Source organism: Canis lupus, chromosome 9 (genome assembly GCF_003254725.2).
Source record: "Canis lupus dingo isolate Sandy chromosome 9, ASM325472v2, whole genome shotgun sequence".
Lineage (NCBI taxonomy): Eukaryota > Metazoa > Chordata > Mammalia > Carnivora > Canidae > Canis > Canis lupus.
The window spans coordinates 61555111-61576826 of NC_064251.1; the positions used below are offsets into that span (position 1 = coordinate 61555111).

The 21716-nt window shown below is 43.0% G+C and overlaps 1 protein-coding gene across 5 annotated transcripts in view; it reads right to left on the minus strand.

The window, feature by feature from the left end:
• The window catches only part of MRRF (mitochondrial ribosome recycling factor), a 57670-nt gene that overhangs the window by 14861 nt on the left and 21093 nt on the right, over window positions 1-21716 (minus strand). For all 5 annotated transcript variants that reach the window (XM_025475034.3, XM_049114484.1, XM_049114483.1 and 2 more), the window contains one exon: window positions 17073-17164. In XM_025475034.3, the coding sequence (XP_025330819.1) occupies window positions 17073-17164 (92 nt within the window). The remainder of the gene's footprint in view (window positions 1-17072; window positions 17165-21716) is intronic.

The window sequence follows — 21716 nt, forward strand, 5'->3', positions numbered from 1 at the left end:
GAAAGGCACTGGTTTCAAGTCAGCCAGGCCTGTTGCATTCTCATATCTATCACTCAGAAGCTGAGTATCCTTGGACAAGTGACTTAATCTCTCTGAGCCTCAGATTCCTCATCTCTAAAATGGAGACAATAAAAACCCTCCCAGGGAGACAGGGAGAAGCAGACACAACATATATAAAGCACCAATAAAAGACAGCAGCATATAGTAGCCTTGAATAAATGATAGCGATTATGAATGTTTTAATCAAATACACTTAATTACTTCCTCATGAAACAATGAGGGCACATCTGTTTTAGAAAAGAATCATACTATATTATGGAAATATTTTAATTCCTTTCCAAACCAGTGATTAATACATCTGATCATCTCCATCTCGCATTCATGGAGTTCTCTGAGCACACGCTAGTTTGTACTCAGGCTTCTGCACTCAGCCAGTTAGTGCTGAGTACTCGCTCTGCACTTGGCGTGCATTCATTCATTCATCAGGCACTGGCTGAGGCTCCTGAGTTCTGTGCCAGATCCCGCGCCAGGCAGAGGAGCTCCGGAGAGAAGGCAGGCCTGGTCCAACTTCCCCAGAGGCTCAGCCCAGCGGTGGAGACAAACTCATCAGCCATTTAACTTAGAAAGAGCCTGAGTGCTGCTAGGACTGAGGGGTGGGCCTTCCACAGGAGGAGCAAGCAGAAGAGTACAACTCATTCTGCCTCTAGATTTGGAATATGCCTTAGAAGCATTCTGGTCCATGGCAGAAGAAAAGAGAGGGCATTTCAGGCAGAAGCACAGTAGGATATCTAGTGGTGGGAGGGCAGAAAGCTGCAAAGGTCAAATTTGTTCTGCAGGCCTGGACTTTTCAAATTCTTCTGTAGCCACAAACTCTGGCTTCAAAGAAAACCAAGGCAGAGGCTCCAATTCTAATGTATAAAACAGATAAAAAGAGAGCTCTTCCAGCTAATGAGGGGAAAGGTACTAGGGGGAAGGCTGATGCTCTATCCCAGGCCTCCAAAGCTTAGTCTGCTCTGACCCCCTCTACTCCTGGGCCTACCACTAGCTGGCTGAGGGACCTCAAGTAAATCATTTAAACTCCCAGGGCTTTGGTCTTCTCATCTGGAAATAGAAATTAAAATCAAACAAACAAAAACACCCCACCATCTACCTTTTAGAGGTCATGTGAGGATTTCATGAGAGAATACATAGGGTGTACACAGTACAAAAGCCTAGTAGAGAATAAACAATCGGAGAATGTCAGCTGCCTTTGCTGCTGCTGTTTACGTGTTGGCACTCACTGAGGCATCTTCAAATAATGAAGAGTTTATTCTTGGAGGTTTTTATCAACAGAGAAATGACAGGGCAAACAATCAATACTCCAGCAAGATGACTTTTTGAGATCCTACTAGTAATTTAACATCTCATGTACATTTTATAATCTATATGCTCCCAGCATGTAGCCTTGAAATTTTCTCTTTTCAATACTAATTCATTCATTTTGTTTATAGTTTCATGCAATAGCTGTTTACTGGGCACATATTATGTGCCAGCCCCAATGCCAGACATGAGGGATGTAGCATTTACAAATAACAGTTTACTGTCTGGGGATCCCTGGGTGGCGCAGCGGTTTGGCGCCTGCCTTTGGCCCAGGGCGCGATCCTGGAGACCCGGGATCGAATCCCACGTCGGGCTCTCGGTGCATGGGGCCTGCTTCTCTCTGCCTGTGTCTCTGCCTCTCTCTCTCCCTCTGTTACTATCATAAATAAATAAATTAAAAAAAAAAAAAAAAGAGTTTACTGTCTGGTGAGGAAGGCAGTCATTAAACAAACACATGCACAATTAATCAATAAGTTACAGTCGTAATAAGCACAATAAAGACACACAGAGTTCTATGAAAATAATTAGCAGGAGAGGAGAATCTGACCGAGGTCCCCTGGGGCTCCAGGAATGAAATGTGGGAACATTCAAGCTAAGTGACATTTAAATTAAGATGTGTATGAGTATAGGGTCTGGGGGGATCATTCCCACCCTCGGGAATGGTCCGTGTCAAGTAAAGGCATCTTTCCAGATCAGAAAGTGGGTACTGCTCTCTGAGGGACTGAAACAGACCGTGAGGCTGAGGACACAAAGAGTAGAAAGACTATCCCAAGTGTGGAGGCTGGCGAGCCTGGCAAGCTCAAAAGTATGTACGCAAGCCCCTCAGTGTCACACTGAGGCTCAGGAGGTCCACTGACAAGTGAACAGACAGGCGCGAGTAGTATATACACACAGTACAACTTCATTCAGCCTTGAAAAGGAAGGAAATCCGACACGCAATAGCATAGATGAATCCTGAAAACATTATGCTAGGTGAGATAACCCACTCAAAAGAACAAATGTGACTCCACTTTATACAAGGTATCTAGGATAGTCAAATTCACAGAGACAGAAAGGAGAATAGCAATTTCCAGGGACTACATGAGGGGTTAAGGGAATGGGAAGTTATTGTTTAATAGGCAGAGACTTCTTTTTTTTTTTTTCTCAAAGGTTTATTTATTTATTCATGAGAGACACAGAGAGAAAGAGAGAGGCAGAGACATAGGCAGAGGGAGAAGCAGGCTCCTCACAGGGAGCCCGATGCAGGACTCAATCCTGGATCCTAGGATCACGACCTGAGCCGAAGGCAGGCACTGAACTGCTGAGCCACCCAGGCGTCCCATAGACTTCTAGTTTTGCAAAATGAAAAAGGGTTCTGGAGATGGTTACACAACAGTGTAAGTATACTTAATACCACTGAACTACTCATTTTTAAATAATGTTAAGTTTCTTATGTATATCTTACCATGATAAAAAAGTTTAAAAGAGTCCTAGCAGGGGCACCTGGATGGCTCAGTGGTTGAGTGTCTGCCTTTGGGTCAGGTTGTAATCCCGGGGTCCCGGGATCAAGTCTTGCATCAGGCTCTCCACAGGGAGCCTGCTTCTCTCACTGCCTGTGTCTCTGCCTCTCTCTGTGTGTCTCTCATGAATAAATAAATACAATCTTAAAAAAAAAAAAAAAAGAGTCCTAGCAGATTGTTCCTAAGAACAACATGGAGTCCAATGAGTTTGAGGAAGGCCCAGGAAGCATGATCAGATTTGTATTTTGTGTAGACAGCAATGTACAAACGAGATCTAAGCACATGGCGAAAGTTTACCCAAGAGCCTCCAGGCAGGCAGATAGGAAGCCATGGACTAACCCTGTAACAGTTTCTTGGCTGGATGATGAAGACAGCAGCCTTTTCCGCTAGGGTCGGAGAGCCTCCTAGCATAAGGCAGGAGTTTTGGCTGAGCTGGCAGGGTCACACCTTATTTGTACATACTGCACCAGGCAGGTCTTCCAGTAACATCCTGGATGGGGAGCCTTCCTGCAAAATTCCTTGAGCACGTTCCCATGAACAATAAGCAGAGGGCATGCCCTGATGGTAACTCACACAGTAGAGAATCCCCCAAACTGAATGATACTTCCTATTGTTTCAGGGAGAATGGGACACACGTACAAAGCTATTCACCAGGTGTATATCAGAGGAAGCTATGCTCAGCGTGGGCAGTTACAGTAAAGCCCAGTTATGAGATGTCAGACAATCGACTTCAAAAGGAACATTGGTTACTTAGAGGGGACTTCAAAAGGTGGAACAAACATGCTCCAAAGCCAAGGAGACCTAAGCTGGAATCCCCTTGGCTCTGCTACTTTTTAGCTTCAGAATTGTAAGCATGCTACTCAACTTCTCCAAACTGGTTCTTTGTGTATAAAATGGCAGGAAGAATGTTATTATGAGGGCAGAAGCAAGTCTGAGATTACACGGTGGTAGCAAGGGGCTGGCCCGCCTCCAAGTGTGTGCATGACAGGTGCTCACTACAAGGTGGCTACCTTCTTACTCTTACCATAGACAAGATGTGAATGGTGAGGGAGAAAACCATCAGTAGGATTTAGTGGCTTGAGCCTGGGCTGCTGAGTGGATGGTAAGCAGAGAGGGAAAGAAAGAACAGAGGAAAGCAGGCAGTGGGGGCAGTGGGAGCCATGAGTTCTCTAGCAGCTGTGAGGGACAGGCTGAGGGAGAAGGAAGCTGCACTTCCAGGGAACGTCCATCAAAACACATCTCTGACAGCTCCACTGAGACAAACCCCACCACCTCTTCACCGGCTTCTGGGAGACTTCCCCCCAGTAGGAGCATCAGCCCGCAATCAGCAGCAGACACATGCCTGACTTTATTGTTTGTTGGTGGGCGCTGTCCACTGCTTTGGGGCCACTGGCCCCGAAGGAAATGTTTTTGTTTGTGTAGCCCAGCCAGACTTCCTATGCTTATGGGTATAATTTCCCCCTCCCTTCTTTCCTCACCCCTACCACCCCCAGCTCATGAGCCTGTTTTACAGACACTAATGTCTCATAAAGACATCAGGGGTCATTTTGGCCCAAAAGAAATCATACCTGCACTTTGGAGGGACTTCTACCACCTGTAGTAACTTTAATTCTCTCTGGGGACACAACTGGCCACCTGCTTTCAGACAATGGTCCTGTGACTCTTAAAGGCCTGGCTAAGCCAGACATACCATGCTGAAATACAGCCCAGCAGGATGGAGAGAGAAAGGAGGCTGAGGTTGGGGCTCCCATCTTCACATTCTTAGCAGAGTGGCCTTGATTAAGTCAGCCGACGTCTCCTTCCCTGTCACTCCTGCAGGATGGAACCCAAGTCCAAAGATGAATGCGGGAAACTCTTCCCTCAGCTCTCACATACAGGAGAAAGAACACAGGTTTGGTGATGAAGGCAGACTTGGTTTCCAATCCTGGCTGTGACACCTATAATCTGGGTGACTGAGCACAGGTAACTTGACCTCTCTGAACTGAGAAGACATCAAGGGAAGCACTTAGAAGAACAGTTCCCGAAGCCAGACAGCTGGGGTTTGAGGCTCAGATGTCTTAGCTGTGTGGCCCTGGGCAATTAATTTTACCTCTTTGCCTCAGTTTCCCCATCTGTCAAATGTGTATATTACCATTAACTCAAAGTAATACATGTGCCAGCACATGGTGATGCTCAATAAACATTATTCCTGTTATTATTTCCTCAACTGTCAAATGAAGGGGAGTAATAACAACACAACCTTTCTTCCAGAGTGAGTGTGAGGAGCAAAGGAGCAGATGGTTAAGGAACTCTGCCTATTACGTATTAACTATTCAAAAGCTGTCAATGCTGTCAGTAATAAAAATACTGATGGTGTTTGCTACTGACAGAGGACAGCAGAAGGGGTACAAGCCCTGGCTCTGAGAAAGACTGACTGCTTTTCCACTTACTAACTTGTGACATTGGGCACAGAGAACACCATTCCCCTAGGACTTAGTTTCTTCATCCGTAAAAAAGGAGTAACTGTATACCTACCTCAAAAGATTGTTATGGATCTATCACAGTGAATACAAATAGCACCTGGAATAGCAGTTTAGGCTATAGTAAGTGCTCGTATTCATCTATTCCATAAACCCTGATGGCATTTTTACATTCTTACTACACACGAGGCCCTGTTCTTTTTTTTTCTTTAAGATTTTATTTATTCATTCATGAGAGATAGAGAGAGAAGCAGAGACCCAGGCAGAGGGAGGAGCAGGCCCCATGCAGGGAGCCCGATGTGGGATTCGATCCGGGGACCCCAGGATCACGGCCTGGGCCGAAGGCAGGCGCTAAACCGCTGAGCCACCCAGGGATCCCCACGAGGCCCTGTTCTGAGGCTAGGGATACAGCAACGAATGAAACTGACAGAGCAACTCGCATCCATGTTCTAGTGAAAGAGAGAAACAAATTAAGTATAAAAAATGAAATGTGAGTGCTATGAAGAAAATAAAGTGCGACAGTGAGGTAAGGAAGAACCCTGTTACTGTCATACTAAAAGCATGCTTGCATTTGCCTAGACATCTGACTCAGATGGCATCTGCTCCCCTTCAATAATAATGATACCTGACATTTGCAGAGCTTGTTCCCTGTGCCAGGCCCTGAGCTGATAATGCACTCTCTGGGCGTTAGCTCTGTGAATCCCAAGACATAGTGACACTCTTACCTGGCTTTACAGATAAGAAAAGGGAGGCTCAGACAGATCACGTAACCTGCCCGAGGCCACATGACAAGTTCCTAGCAGATCTGGGATGTGAGCCCAAGGCAGTTGACCCTTGCATTCCAGATCTCCCTTGTTGGTGCTAGACAAATCAAAGCAGCTATTCTTACTAGTGGAAGTGGTAAAAACAGCATGGCTCCTGCATTAAGGCCTGCTTAGATATATAGTTCATTACTATTCCTCCAGCTCCCCTAGAAGTCCAAGTGCAATGGGGTGAAAGGAGAGAGCGGGTCCTTAGAGGACTGCAATGGAAAAGTGATCTGACCTATAGCAGTGGGTTGCCACATTCCATACATAGGTGCAGGACACAAAGTGAGGAGGACAGAGAGGTAGGCAGAAGAGTCTGTCCTTTGGGGTGCAGCTTTTGCATAGTTATTGGTGGCACTTTCTCCTCCGTCCATGCTCCTCTCTGGAATCCTGACTGCACTTGTTTACGTGTTTCAGCCCCACGTATGTGCCAGGAGGGAGTCCCCGTTTCACACACATGGATCCTGAAATAGTAGGAGGCGTGCCTGAAAAGCTGCAGGCTAGATGGGAAGCCACGACACCGGGGAGGAGGTAGGCCCCCTAATAGTGCAGGGAGGCCTCCTGAGGGCCTGGAAGGCAGGAAGAAACAAGGAACTGGAACTCAGCCAGCAGAACTAGTGGCCCTGACCTAGCAGCGATGGCAAGCAGGCGGTGGGAAGGAGAGGGCGGGAAAAGCAGCTGTGGTGACTCAAATGCAGTTTGCGGATGCCCCAGCCCAAATGAGGTCCTCAGGCATTCTTCTCGGACTTTTTTCTCCCTTTCAGGATTGCTGAAGGCTTGCATGTGTGCAGGTTTATAAGAAAAGGGTGTTTCCTGGAATATATACATCAGACACACTACTTGGGTCCAAGGTCCACGAGGCACTAAAGCAGTCAGATAAGAAGGCCACAGAGCTAGGAGACGGATTCCAGGTCGGCAGCCCGATGAGCAACATGACACAGAACATGAGCTCTGGAAGTAGACAGATTCAGTCTGAATCATGACTCCTCTGCTTACTGATCTGTGACCTTGAACAAAAACTTTCTGATGCCCCAGTTTCCTTATCTGTATTATACCCATCTCAAAAGGGTATTTCTCTGCAGCAGCAAAAACAGTGAGATTACCATGAAGAGATGTACACAAGGCATGGTTAAGCAAAGAAAAAAAAAAAGCAGATATTCAATCCTTTTTATGTAAACTTAGGATTGTATATGCATCTTTTATAATTCGGAAAGATATACACCAAACTCATGTTACTTCATGGAAGAATATTTGGGGAACAGTAAAAGAACTTTTTATTTTTCTGTTGGGTTTGAGTTTTTGCAATAAATGTGTACTATTTCTACAATTATGAGATGAAAGTTATACGTCTAGAAGTCGAGTACCCAGAATATATAAAGAACTCTTACAACTCAACAAAAGGACAAACAACTCAATTAAAAAATGGGTAAAGAACTTGAAAAGATATTGTTCTAAAGATATACAAATGCCAAACAAACACATGAAAAGATGCTCAGCATCAGCAATCATGAGGGAAATATAAATCAAAACTATAATGAAATACCACTTCATACTCGCTAGGATGGGTAGTAATAACAACAATAAACTAAAACAACTGTTGGAAAAAAAAAAAAACAACTGTTGGCAAGGAGATGGAGTAATTGGAACTCTTATACTCTATTGGTAGGAATGTACAATGTGCAGCCCCCATAGAAAAGTTTGGCAGATCCTCAAAAAGTTAAACAGAGCTGTCATATGACCCAGCAACTCCACTCTTGTATATATACCCAAGAGAACTAAAAATATATTTACACAAAAGTCTGTGCAATGACGTTTATTTTTTATTTTTTTATTTTTTACAAAGACGTTTATAGCAGCAGCATTATTCCTCAGAGCCAAAAAGTGGAAACAATTAAAATGTTCATCAACTTAGGAATGGATAAATAAAATGTGGTATATGCCCCTACAATGGAGTATTATTTAGCAACAAAAAGAATGAAGTACTTCTACATGTTAGAACATGGAGGAACCAAGAAAACACTATGCTAAGTGAAAAAAGCCAGTCACAAAAGACCACATAATGTGTGATTCCATTTATATGAAATGCTCAGAACAGGGAAACTAGAGAGAGAAAACAGATTAGTGGCTGCCTACAGCAATCTCAAGGTGGGGGGAGGTGAGCGGGGCGATTAGAGGATATAGCTGGGAGTGACTGCTAGCAGGTACAGAGTTTCTTTTTGGGGTGATGAAAAGTGTCCTAAAATTGATTGTGGTGATGTGGCACAACTCTCTGAATATACCAAAAACCACTGAATTGTACAGTTTAAGTAGGTGAATTACATCTCACTAAAACTGTTAAGAAAGGTCATACGCCTCTCTGGTTCTAGTCATTGAATACTGCTCGTGTCCTGGATGGAAAGTGGAAGGACTGATAGCACACCTGTTTCCTCGCCTGGGGAATGGCAATGCTGATACTGCTCCCTGCAACAGTCAACAATCAGCACACAGGAAAGGTCACAGAGATGCTCTGAAACAACAGCTACCTTAACAGCGACCACTTAAAAAACTAACATTCACTCTCACTGCCTGCCTTTCTTTCCTCTCTTCACAGGTGTCAGGACTGAGTCATGCTCCAAAGGCTCTCCCCTCCACCCCTGCTCTCGTTCCTCTTGATCTGTCTCAGGAGCTTCTCCCAATAAATCTTCCCCAAAGTACATATGGCTATTATCCCATTCTACAGATGAGGACGCTGAGACTCAGAGAATTGAAATACCTAGTGTAAGGTCACGTAACTCCCTTTATTGGTTTTGTTTTCGTGGCTTTTCTTACTGTAACCTTGGCTCCCCCCAAGCTTTCAGTGCTGCCTTGCTCTGGCTGCATCTTAGCTCCCCACCCCCAGTTGACTCAGCCTGGGGACCATCCTACCTTGACTTACCCAGCTTGTTCTCCCTGGAAAAAACCTGGTCATCGTTCGTGAGAAGCCATACATCAGCACATGGTGGGGAAAAGCACTTGGGAAAGGGAATCCAGGCTGGGAGAACTCTAACTCTGGGCTTTTTACTAGAATCTGGTAAAACATGTGGGTCAGATCCTCCTCCAAGCTGTCACTTCAGAACAAAGTCTGAGGGAAGGAGCCTGGCCTGGGCATAAGGCCTGTCATCCTCGAGATGCCCAGAGGAAAAGTGGGAGCTGACAATGGCAACTCTCTGGCTGTTGGGAGGCCTTGCCAAGCAGCTCAGTGGGCTGAGGGTGTTAAGAAGAGCCGAGGCCCCTCTGCTCACCAGAAACACAAAGCAAATCTCACACCAACAGCCAGGACTGGTCCTCAGATTTTCTGATTTGGGATATACCTTGTAGGAGGTCTTATTCACCATAATTCACATTCAAGGAACAAACTGAATGCTCATTAACAATCAAACTACAGTGTTCCTGAGCAACTGAAATTCCAAGATAATTATAACCTCGTGACTCAACTCCTCCCATCCCTAAAAATGGAGGAAAAGATAGAAAAAGATGGGGGAGGGAGTTAGTGAGAAAGGGGGAGAGTTAAGGATCAAAGGAGCAATCACTAAACAGAAGTAAAATATCATTGGTTTTACTTCCAAATAATCAGAAAAAGAATGTTTCCAAAATTTCTTTACAAGGAGAAGTAGAGAAAAAAAAAAAAAAAAAAAAAAAAACAAGGAGAAGTAGATAATGCCAAATGCTATAAGATAAAGGAATTAGGGACACCTGGGTGGCTCAGCGGTTGAGCGTCTGCCTTTGACTCAGGGTGTGATCCCAGAGTCCCAGGATCGAGTCCCACATATCAGGCTTCTTGTGTGGAGCCTGCTTCTCCCTCTGCCTATGTCTCTGCCTCTCTCTCTCTCTCTGTGTCTCTCATAAATAAACAAATAAAATCTTAAAAAAAAAAAAAAGACAAAGGAATTAAAATTACACATGCAATCTGCTCAGGAATGGCCCTTCAGCCTGGGTGACTTTCTCAGAGGGGTACTGCAGGACAAGTCTCTTCTCACCCAATCCTCCTCTTTCTTCACTGGTGGCAAACCTGCCTTCTATCTCTTTCACGGGCATTTCCTCCCATAAACCTTTAGCACATCTGGTTCTGTCCTGGCATGTGCTTCTCATTGGACCCAAGCTGACATACCCAGAGAGATATATCAGGGATTTGAACCCCAAAACCCTTGTGCTTTCCTTTATACCTAGAGATTAAGTTGTGGATAAATCAGGTAGCTAGAACCAGTGATCATTCTCAGAACTTCTCTCCCTGGACTTAACAGCCGTGTTCAGAATGGCCAACAACTTTCTCCTCTTTAAAATGCTTTGCTCCATTTCCCAGTCCCATGCCCTCCTGGTTCTCTGGCCACTTAGTCTCCTTTGCTGGCTCCTCCTCACTTGCTGACTCATAAATCCTGAAGTGGAACATCAAGGCCATTAGCCACCAAAACCCTTCTCTTCATGATCTACATTACTCTCTAAAATAATCTCCTCTAATTTCACAGCCTCCTCTACAGGTTCCTGCCTCCCAGAGGCCCACACCTGTCCTCTAACTCTAAACTTATAAATCAAACAGCCTACTTGCCCTTTCCACTTAGATACCTCACAGTATCTCAAAATAACTACGTATAAAACCAGTTCTTCCCTTACCCCCAACTTGCCCTCCTAAGCCTGCCCTGTCAGTGAGTACCAATTTAACCCTTCCAGGTGCTCAGAACAAAAACCCTGGAGGCATCTTTGAGTCCTCTTTTTCTAAATTCACAATCTACCAGCAAATCCTGGCAGCTTTTTTTAAAAAAAAAACACATCCAGAAGCAACCTTCTGACCAACCTCACCATTACTAAGCTAGTCCAGGCCATTATCACCCCTAGGTCACTGCAATAGCTCCTAACTGGACCCTGCTTTCACCCTTGCCTCCTACAATGGAATTCTCAAAATAGCAACCAGTATGATCAAAGACTAACTCAGATCACGTCACTCCCCAGCTCAAAACCCTCTCATGACTTCCATTTCATTCCCAGCAAAAGCTAAAATCCTCATAATGGTCTATAAAAACTCTGAAAGTGAACTTTATGTGTCAACTTAACTAGGCCACAGGGTGCCCAGATATTTGGTCAAACATTATTCTGGAAGTTTCTATGAGGGTGTTTTGGGATGAATGTAACATTTAAATCAATAGACTGAGTAAAGGAGTCTGGATCTGAGGAGCTCTGGAGGGGTCATTTGGGTGAGCTACAGATGGCTGTCTTGCCCTGAAATGTCCACATGCTAAGAAGCTCAGCAATACACGGCACACTGCTGCAAACAAGCACGAAACCATCAAGCAGCAAGAGCTGCACTAAAGCTTCCCTGTTCCCTTGTTTCCTAGGTACATTCTCCCTGCCCTACCACTTCCTACTCCAGGTAGAACCGGAAGCAAACCTTGAAGATCCTTATGACACCGTTAATGAAAGAGAAAAACTTTCAACAACCAACATTTTCAACTGGGAACTAGTTAATATTGTGTGTAAAATGCAGCTGCTAGGTGTCCTTTAAGAAGAGAGTGGAAGAATTCTCATCAGAGAGTAATGACACATTGTTAAGTTAAAAAACAAGTGCAGAACAGTATGTGTAATTTAATCCCTTATCATTACGAGAAAAATGGAGGAGACAGAAACACATGTTTGAATCTGCATAGAAAAAAGTCTGGAAAATCAAGGTGCTCAGAGTGGTTCCCCATGGAGAACAGGATGGAGGTATTTTAATTTTTTCTTTAATTCTACTTAAAATAAAATCAATGCGGACATTGATGAAAAATAACAAAAAAGGAGAACAATCAAGACAGAATGCAACCTCAGCAGGGAGTGAGTCAATCACACGTACTTTTATTTCTTCAGTGAATTCATGATTCCTTACAGGTTTTTTTAAAGGCAGATATGAGGTCCGTGCTCTCCAACAAGTAGCTTATTCTACTATCTGTGGTTTTCTCACAGCAATTTGGTAAGACAATGAGCAAGGGAGGGTGTGTTTGTGTGTGTGTTTCGGGACACGAACAGGGTCGGGGTGGAAATCTGGCCTGGTGAAAAGGATCTCCTGCTCAAAACTTTTCAGGGTCCCTGACCACTTTACTTAGTGAAGTAAAAGAGTGAAGACCTTTGTTCTAATGTGGCTTCTGCCACTTAGCTTTATGACGACCAGCGTTCATTTCCATGAGTTTCAGGTGCCTCACCAAACAGGCATTAGAATCGTCTCCTGACCTCATCAGAGTGTTGTGAGAATTTGGGGAAAAACTATAAGGCATTCAGCACAGCACCCTCAGGCACCACACCTGCAGAGCAGGTGGTTAATAAACAGTACCACAATGTGATTACATAAACAGGTAAGAAAAGCAGAAGGAATTATTTCACTGGATCTGACACATTAACAGGAATGTTCAAAGACTCTATCCAGTAGGCTGACTTCTCTAAATGAAAGAACACTGGCCAGAGGAGAAAACAATAGCTGTACACACTGCCTGTGAGTACAGACAGAACCCAGCCTCTGAGGCTCAGTGGTACCTGTCCTGAGGCCAGTCACGAGGAGAACCTGTGCATAGCTACACGGGACTGTATTCCCGGAGGCTGGGAAAGACTGGGAAAGGCTCCCAGTCAGGCCCGTTGTGGATTTAGGATTTATCTTCCCCCTACTTAAAGATCTAGTAAGAGTCACATACTCAGTAGACTCATTTAAATAAGAATATAAGAATCAGAGGATTATAATGAGGATGAGGTACTAGCTGAGATCTGCTGCAACTGCAAATAAAACTTAGCTCTGGGCAGCCAGAATTAAGGCCAGAAACCTTGCAGACTGATCATTAGGCAGAGGAAGAATCAAGATCAATAAGGAAAGGCAAACTTTTCTAGAACTAAACTTGAAATTTTACTTTTTTTTTTTTTTTAAGTTTTTATTTATTCACAAGACACACAGAGAGAGAGGCAGAGAAATAGGCAGAGGGAGAAGCAGGCTCCCCGCAGGGAGCCTGACATGGGACTTGATCCGGGGACTGTGGGATCACGCCCTGAGCCAAAGGCAGATGCTTAACCACTGAGCCACCCAGATGCCCCTAAACTTAACATTTTATAAACAGAAACTAATCCTAGGAATGTATGTTTCCGGTTCCCTCACACCTCCTAGCCTCCTAACAGAAGGTTTAGCATATTATTTTCCCCCTCACAGCTTTGCCAATTACCAGCTATCTGACCCGGAACTAGGCCCCACTTCTCGGGATCTCAGTGTCTTCATCCTTAGAAGGGAACAGTGTTCCTGCCTATTTATGAAAGAGAATGGAGAAACATTTGCTAGCATTCACTGGATATTGGCTAAGCATCAAAATCTTTGTGTACACTATCTCACTGAAACCTCCCAATAATCTCAGAAGGCAGATCCTGTAAATGTTTTACAGATGACCTCCCTGAGACTCAGAGAGGTGGGGACAGTTGCCATCAGCACACAGCTAAAAAGCAGGACAGGATGAACTCAACTGCATGCTTCTGTGGTACCAAGGCAGAAATTTAACCATAATACTTTCCCACTTTCCCCGTCTATGTCAAGCCCCTAACAGGTCCTGGGACATAGTCTGTACTCATATCAGTTCCCTTCCTCGTTCCTAAACTATAATTCCTTCCTTCTTCCTAAACTATAATTATGTATATCGAGAAAATTAAGTTTACTGAAATAATATCAGTACCTTATATAGTTTCTTTCCTCTAAGGAGATCATACAACTTAATCTATTTTCTCTACTAATCCCACCAAATCTCTATATATCATTATGTATTATTTCACTTATTTTACAAGTGAGGAACTAGAAGGCCTCAGGCTGCTAGGGTGACGTGCACAGTCAGTCATATGGGAGTTACTGCCAAAACCAAATAAAAACCTTGGTCCTCTATGTCTAAATCAACCTTTATCCTCTCGTATGACACAGCCTCCATAATGAAGAACAGATCATTCATTTTTTATCTGGAAAACTACCAAATTTATAATTCAGTAAGGGGCCTCATGACCTTACCACCTTGTCAAAGGGAAGTAAGTATATAAAAAATGAGATTTGCAGGAGCAGACGGTTTTGGTCTGTCAACTTTCTCTTAGATTACTCCCATTAACTAACATAAAATAATGTAAAATAGAATGTAACAGATCCCCAAGTCTTTGGGAATTTAAATAAAACTCACTGATCCTTCAAACTTACATACAGTGTACATTCACTAACTCCTCTCAAGTTGCAGAGGAGCACATTATGTCAACTGGATCTTTGCAAGAAGAATAGGATACACAACCAGGCCACTCTCGGAAGAACCCAAGGCAGCAATGAGCCTTTAGCAGCATAAATCCATAGCATCCACAGACTTTTCAAGTTCCAGAAGGATCTGGCAGGCCACGGAGACCAATCTCTTCATCTGGTATACAAGGAAGCTGAGGCTCGTGGAGGTTAGGTGGCTCTTCCAAGATTTCACAGACAAAAAGGCAAGTACTAAAAGCAAACCTGCTGACTGCTATCCATTCCACTTGCAAGTCTTAACATCTGATGTCCATGAATACACTTTCCACAGTCATTATGACCCATCTATAAAGCAGTGCAGCAGAACAAGTATGTAGTCTAGTAAGAAAAACTGAGAAGGATGACTGCCCATTACTGGCCATGTGATCTTGGGCAAGTCCCTTAATTTCTTTGAATTTCAAAGTTTTCATCTGTAAAGTGTGGGTAATAGTAAATTCCACAGATAAACTGCAGATGGTATAAAAAGGGGACTGGACACAGCCTGTGAGCTCCACGAAGACAAACATTAGGTTTGTATATCCCCAGCCCCTGACACAGAGCCTGACACATGGTATATTTGTAAAAAGTTGCTGAGCAAATTAATGAACTAACCAAGCAAACAAGTACTAGACTTGAACCTAAGTCTACTTGGTTCTTAAACACTAGGTTCTACTGCTCCCAATCCATATGATTTCAAAGCACAGCATTAATTCTGATTTACAGAATACAAAGAATGATGGAATAAGACAGGCGATTTCTAGCCATAAAGTGGGGAACAAAAGTTCAGTGGGGAAAGTTCCTGGACTTTCAGTGTTAGAAATTAATTCTTATTGCTAGCATGGTATATCATGAGGCTTTAGAATCAACTAAACCTGGCCTTAGGTCCCAGCTTTAGCATAAGCTGAGTGATCTGAGATATTATTTTACCTCTTTGAGTCTAAATTTCCATACCAGCAATAAACATACATCACAGGGATTATGTGAGAAGTGAGGTAAACATATATAAATACAGGATAGTGTTTAGTCTTTTTTAGGGAAAAGACTCTATTTCCCTTCTAGTTACTTGAGGCTTCATTCATTCATTTCACTTAGGTCTCTGCTCAAATGTCACTCCCTTTTAGGGCATGTGGGTAGCTCAGTCAGCTAAGCAAATGACTCTTGATCTCAGCTCAGGTCATGATCTCAGGTTTGTGAAATCAAGCCCCATTCAGGCTTCATGCTCCACACTCAGCACGGAGTCTGCTTGAGATTCTCTCTCTCCCTCTCCCTTTGCCCCTCCCTCTACTCATGTGTGCTCTCTTTCTCTCCCTCTCTCTCAAATAAGTCTTTAAAAAAAACAGTCACTTCCTTTCTGAACCTTCCTATCTACAATAAACTCCCGCTAATTCCCTATCCCTTCACCCCACTTCTTCTTTTCCATAGTCCTTATCATCACTTGACATCTCATCATGTATTTGTCTTTGTTTACTGTGCCTACTCAACTAGAAAGTAAGCCCAGGAGGACAGCAGCCTTTTGTTGTTTATTTTGTTTACTGTTGTATCAAGCCACCAGGAAAGTGTCTGGCATGTAGTTAGTACTTATTAAATATGTGTTGAATGACTAAATAAGTTAATTCAATGCTGATTTGGGACCTGCTGTCTGTGAGGCACACTGTGCAGGAAGAGGGACTTAAAGATAATAATGCTATGAGGTGACAGAAGGGGAAACTACTTCTATATGCTGTGGAATCTGCAAAGATTCCTTCTTCACCTGGACCATCACAGCTGACTCCTGGCTATTCTCTGTGACTACTCTGTCCCTCCACATTCCATTTGTTAATTCACAGCCAGAGAGACCCCCAAAAAGTCAACATTGATCAGAACACTCCGTTTAAACCCCTCCAGTGGCTTTCCATTTCAATGAGAGGAAAGCCCACACTCCTAACCGCAGCCTGAAAAGCCTTTCCCACCGTTCTCTCTCCCGCCCTCCCTAAGTTTCAGACACTCTGGCTTTCTTGTTCTCAAACATGCCAAGGTCTTGTTATTAAAGACCTTGGAGTGTTTCTTTTCCTTTTTAATTAAAAAAAAAAAAAAACCAAAACATACATTTTTATTCACTCAAAACCCTAAGTTCTATTTACATAATTAACAATATTCTGTTCTAATGCCTAAAAGTTTCAACAAGCAAGGACCAAAGTAAAAAGTAACTCTCTGAGGAGCATGAGTTGGAGATCACAAGTGTCAAGGTCTTTTCTGATTTGTGGCCTTTGTGCTGGCTGTTCACTCTGCCTGAAAAGCTCTTCCCCACCATTTAGCTCAGCAAAAATGTTACCTCCTTAAAGAGTCCTCCCAGGCTGAAGTTGTCCTTCCACCATCACCCTCATCAAGGCACTCTACTGTGTCCCACCATCTTTTCTTTCCTCGCAGTATTTCATTACGTGAATGACTTTATTATTTATGTGTCCTACCTTCTCAAACAGAATGTACACACACTCAGACAAGAACTTTGTCAGGTCTACTGCTGCATCTCCAGCCCCTAGTAGGCAATCAATAAATATTTCTGAATCAGTAAACTGGATCTCAAAAGATGTTGGAGTTTGCCAAGACGAGAGTACAGGTAAGGTATACTACCAGTCTAACAGTCTTGATGTATTTATGTCCTTCCAGGGACAAATGCCCCATTCCGTCAAAATATGTGAATTTTAACCAAACTTACTTGGGGATGGGTACCCGAATTAGTGTCCCTTCCACTTCTGGGTTTAGATTCATTCCACTTTCTCTTATAGCCTTGATAGCTGCAGCTGTACACTGAAAACCAGATCAAAAGGTAAACAGAATTAGTAAATAATTATTACCAGATGCAAGCCCTCTGTCGATAACTGGCAACCCATCTTGGCAGAACATGGAAACATTTAGTTCTGTTACCAGTAAGATCAGGAAGTTACATTGGTGTAGAGTGCTTTGATCAAGCTGAATAGCAAACTATGTCCACTCCTGGTACCAGTATATTGCGGGAGGGAAGAAAAGCAAAGAGAAGGAAAAAATAAAAAGAAAACAGCTCTGCTTCTTTGAAAAGATTTCAATGGTTTGAGGCAACACAGATCAAAACCACAATAAATCCTCAAGGGAGGGGGGCTGGTCTGTGCAAAGATTGGTGTAAAGACAGATGAAAGATTTTATACATTAAAAATTCCAGTTGACATTTTACACTCAAAATATACCAGTGCCGATTTGGAATGAGTAAATAAATTTAACTCATTCGCATCTATACTCACACCAACCTCACTCATGTTTTGGAATGAGCAATGAGTCTCTGCTGGGTATGTGCTCTAGGAAAGGCAGTATGGGCTCTGGAGTCAGATATATCTCAGTCCACGTCCTAGCTCCCCTAACCATGTGACCCTGGGCAACAGTCGTGACCTCTCTGAGTCTCCATGTTATAATCTGAGACCACGCGGTACTGCGACCTCACAGAGGATTAAATGAGATAACATGAACAATGCAACCTGCTCTGTGCCCCACACACAGTGACACCCAGGCAAGGGGCCTTATCATATAAACTCCCTATATAAAGGTAAGAATATACAAATCCTCCAAACATGGCTAGGTTGATATCATCACTCAGCTGATGCGCTGCTGTCCAATCTGACATCCTTCAGGCTCTTCTCTGAGTAGTCTTGCTCTCTACTGAACTAGGTGGCACAATGGTACATTGGTTTCTCAACATGTGGGTCATCTCACCTCAAGCAACATTAGAACTACACCTGCTATGAAATCCCTTTTTTTTTTTTTTAAAGATTATTCATGAGAGACACACAGAGAGAGAGGCAGAGACATAGGCTGAGGGAGAAGCAGGCTCCCCATAGGGAGCCCAATATGGGACTCGATCCCAGGACCCCGGGATTCAGGCCCTGAGCTCAACCGCTGAGCCACCCAGGCATCCCTGCTATGAAATCCTAAAAGATAAAGTAGTGTGGAAGAAAGATACTTTCATTGGCATGACAATGTGGAATTCATAAAAAAAGGCCTCTGACATTTGCAAAGAATTTTAGGTGTGACCAAAGCCAATCTACTTCACTTGGATTCACAGGGCCAGTTCTTGGCCTTAAGCTCCTCCCTAGACTTTGCGGTTTAATGAATGGGGTTTACTGCATACCTATTCTACTTTTCTAGGTTTGATTTTGATTTTTGAGGGTGTGCCTACAAAGTTTATCCATTTCATCCTAACATGACTTTAATTCTACAGGGACATACAGTGTTACCATAAGATCAAAAAGATAAATTGGAAGTCCACATGCAGATGAATCATTCCTTTGAGAGACTGTACACAGAATATAACAGTGTGACTGACCACTGCTTAAAATAGTAAATTCTTAAAATGGTACCTCTAATGACAGACCATTGAAGCTGGAAGTAATCTCTGACATAACCAGGTACAGTCCCTTCCATATGTATATAGGGACCCTGCACACATATACCATCTTCCCTGACAGCCAAGAGCAATGGTGGGGAGGACCTCATCCACACACTTCCAGTTACTGGCAAAGTTAGGAGGAGACTCCTGGCACCTCAACTCTCCACCCAATGACATTATTTCGAATTTTCTTCCAGATCTGTTAGCTCAATGTATTCAGTAATTGAGGCATGGAGAATCTGATTTTTTTTTTATTTTAAATAGCCAAAAATAGGGGAGCCTGGCTGGCTCAGTTGGTGGAGCATGTGACTCTTATCTTGGGGTTGTAAATCTGAGCCCCACATTGGGTGCAGAGATTAAAAATTAAATCTTAAAAATAAATGAATAAATAAAGTAGCCAAAAATAATTTGGAATTGGCCTGGTGTATAAAGGCAATGGTCAAGGTAAATAAAAGAGCTGGATAAAGAAAAAAATTTCTCCTCCATTTCTAAAGTTAGCAATAAAGGGAGAATCTCTACTTTGAAGAAGTAGCCTGATCTCAAGTCTCTGAGTCCCCCTCTTCTGAAGCTTCCCATGGAGAACTCACCTGTCACATCCCACTGCCACCAACTGCCTATGGTCATCTGGTCCACCCAGTCTTCCCATACAACCTTCTCCCCTAGACATGGGAACACCCACTGCTGTTTTGAAGCTGCCTCAATACGTACATCTTCCCAGTACAATTACAGTGCCAGGTACATGGTAATGCTCAGTAAAAGTATGTTGAATAAGTAGATTAATGAACTGGCTCAGATCTGTTAGAAAAACCCAACTCCTCATTTTTACTTCATGTATATCCCCCCTCCAAAGTTTATTTTATACTTTTTCTGTGTCCTTTCATATGTGAAAGAAAAATTGTGAATCAGAGGTTTCATTTGCCAAGAAACCCATTAAAAGAGGAAATCTAAGTATGTACATTTTTGTTTGATACAGTAGGATATAGAAATTCAGGGAATCAGTTATTTGCCAACATGGCTTCTCAACTACTCATGGTGCAAAAAGGCACATATTTCTACTGCACTTCCATCCCAGCCTGTACCCCCTTACTGATGGGATGCTGACCAGGACCCAGGGCAAATGAGCTGTTCTTAAACAGTAGCACTGACCAACTAGTTGTAGCTGCTTGGAGTACTGTGTGGAGAAAGTTCACAGGCTCCATCTAGGGTCGGGTCAGGCAATAAAGAGTACTGTGATCCATTAACAATGTCTGCTATTGGTATTCTTAAGCTAATCTACATTAAAGGATGAAAGATGATAAAACTTCCATAGATAGGTGAACAAGAACTTTGACAATCTGGGTTCAAGTCAACTTTGCTAGGGCTATTTTAATTACTGGCCTTCCATTTTCTATATCCCAATGAGTCCCTCATGTGAAAAATCATGTGTAAAGGCAGGAACCCTGGTTGTTTTTAAAATTTTTTATTTAAATTCAATTAGACAACAGTACATCATTAGTTTCAGATACAGTGTTCAACCATTTATCAGTTGCGTATTAATCCTGGCTGTCTTAATCATCAATGAATTCCCAACCCCTCAAATAGAACTAAATAACTCATAGAAAATAAGTTACTGCTGAGTTAATGTAGGAATAGTGAAAGGAACACAGGCTTTAGTGTCAAACAGACCCGTGTTCAAATCTTGACTATCCTGGGATCCCTGGGTGGCGCAGCGGTTTGGCGCCTGCCTTTGGCTCAGGGCGCGATCCTGGAGACCCGGGATCGAATCCCACGTCGGGCTCCGGGTGCATGGAGCCTGCTTCTCCCTCTGCCTGTGTCTCTGCCTCTCTCTCTCTCACTGTGTGCCTATCATAAATTAAAAAAAAAAAAAAAAAAATTCAAATCTTGACTATCCTAACAGTGTGAACATGGAAAGATATTTAACTTCTCCAAGCCTCATCTATAAAATGGAATAAATAATGCTTCATCTTAGAGAGGACCTATGTCGATCACTGAACAAAAATACGAGAAAGTAATGCCTGGCAACACAGTAGACACTCAATACACATTAGCTTTCTTCCTTCTACAAGAGCAATAGAGGAGCCTGTTCAATTTTTTTTTTTTTTCTCATTTGCCTTGTTCAAATCAAGCTGTGGTTTTTACTCCCTTCTTTCCTTTCCCATCATTAACTCTAGCTGCAGGCAAGTTTATGGAAGGCAGCAACTGTGTGTATCATTTATCAAGCAGGACACATGTTAAACAAATGCAATGCAGTTTTCTGTCTTCAATGCATTTGAAAAGATTATGCATGTAAATCTGCATCGTGTCACTATGGCATGACACAGAAATGCTCAGGTTTGGAAAGAAAGCCAATTGCATGTGAAACAGAAAGGAATTACATAAACACAGAGGGGATTAGCTCAGCATTTTGAAGCTAGGAACCTGGTTATTCAATGGACAGTTTCTAAACTGGAGGAAGGAAATATTTAGTTAGAGCTATTTGTTTAATATATACACCAGATGAGATAAAGGAATTCAAAAGACAATGTAACTCATACTTCCTCACTCTGTCCTTGTAAAGAACCTCTCTACTGAGATGATTATGAAGGTTATTGGTTTTTTTTTTCCTTCAAAATTCACAGGATTTCAACTTAAGAGAAATGGCAAAGATGCTTTGGTTGAAAAATGAAGATATACTCCAACTTCCTAAGAAAAAATTAAGCTGTTAATACTTCCTCCTGCCTCATAAGATGCTCTGGTGGCCAATCAGATGCTTCTTCTGTGAATGCCATTTGCTATTTAATAACAGAAGTGGCTGGCTCTGAAAAGCAATCTGCCTGATGAGGTCTTCAAGCTGTGTAATTAGGAGGCTATTCCCTAAATTGGCCCTTGGTGCCTATGGGATCAGATGAACAAGGCAGAAGGCCTCAGCCATTCAGAAGGAGCCAGGAAGGGAAAGAGTTGACGATT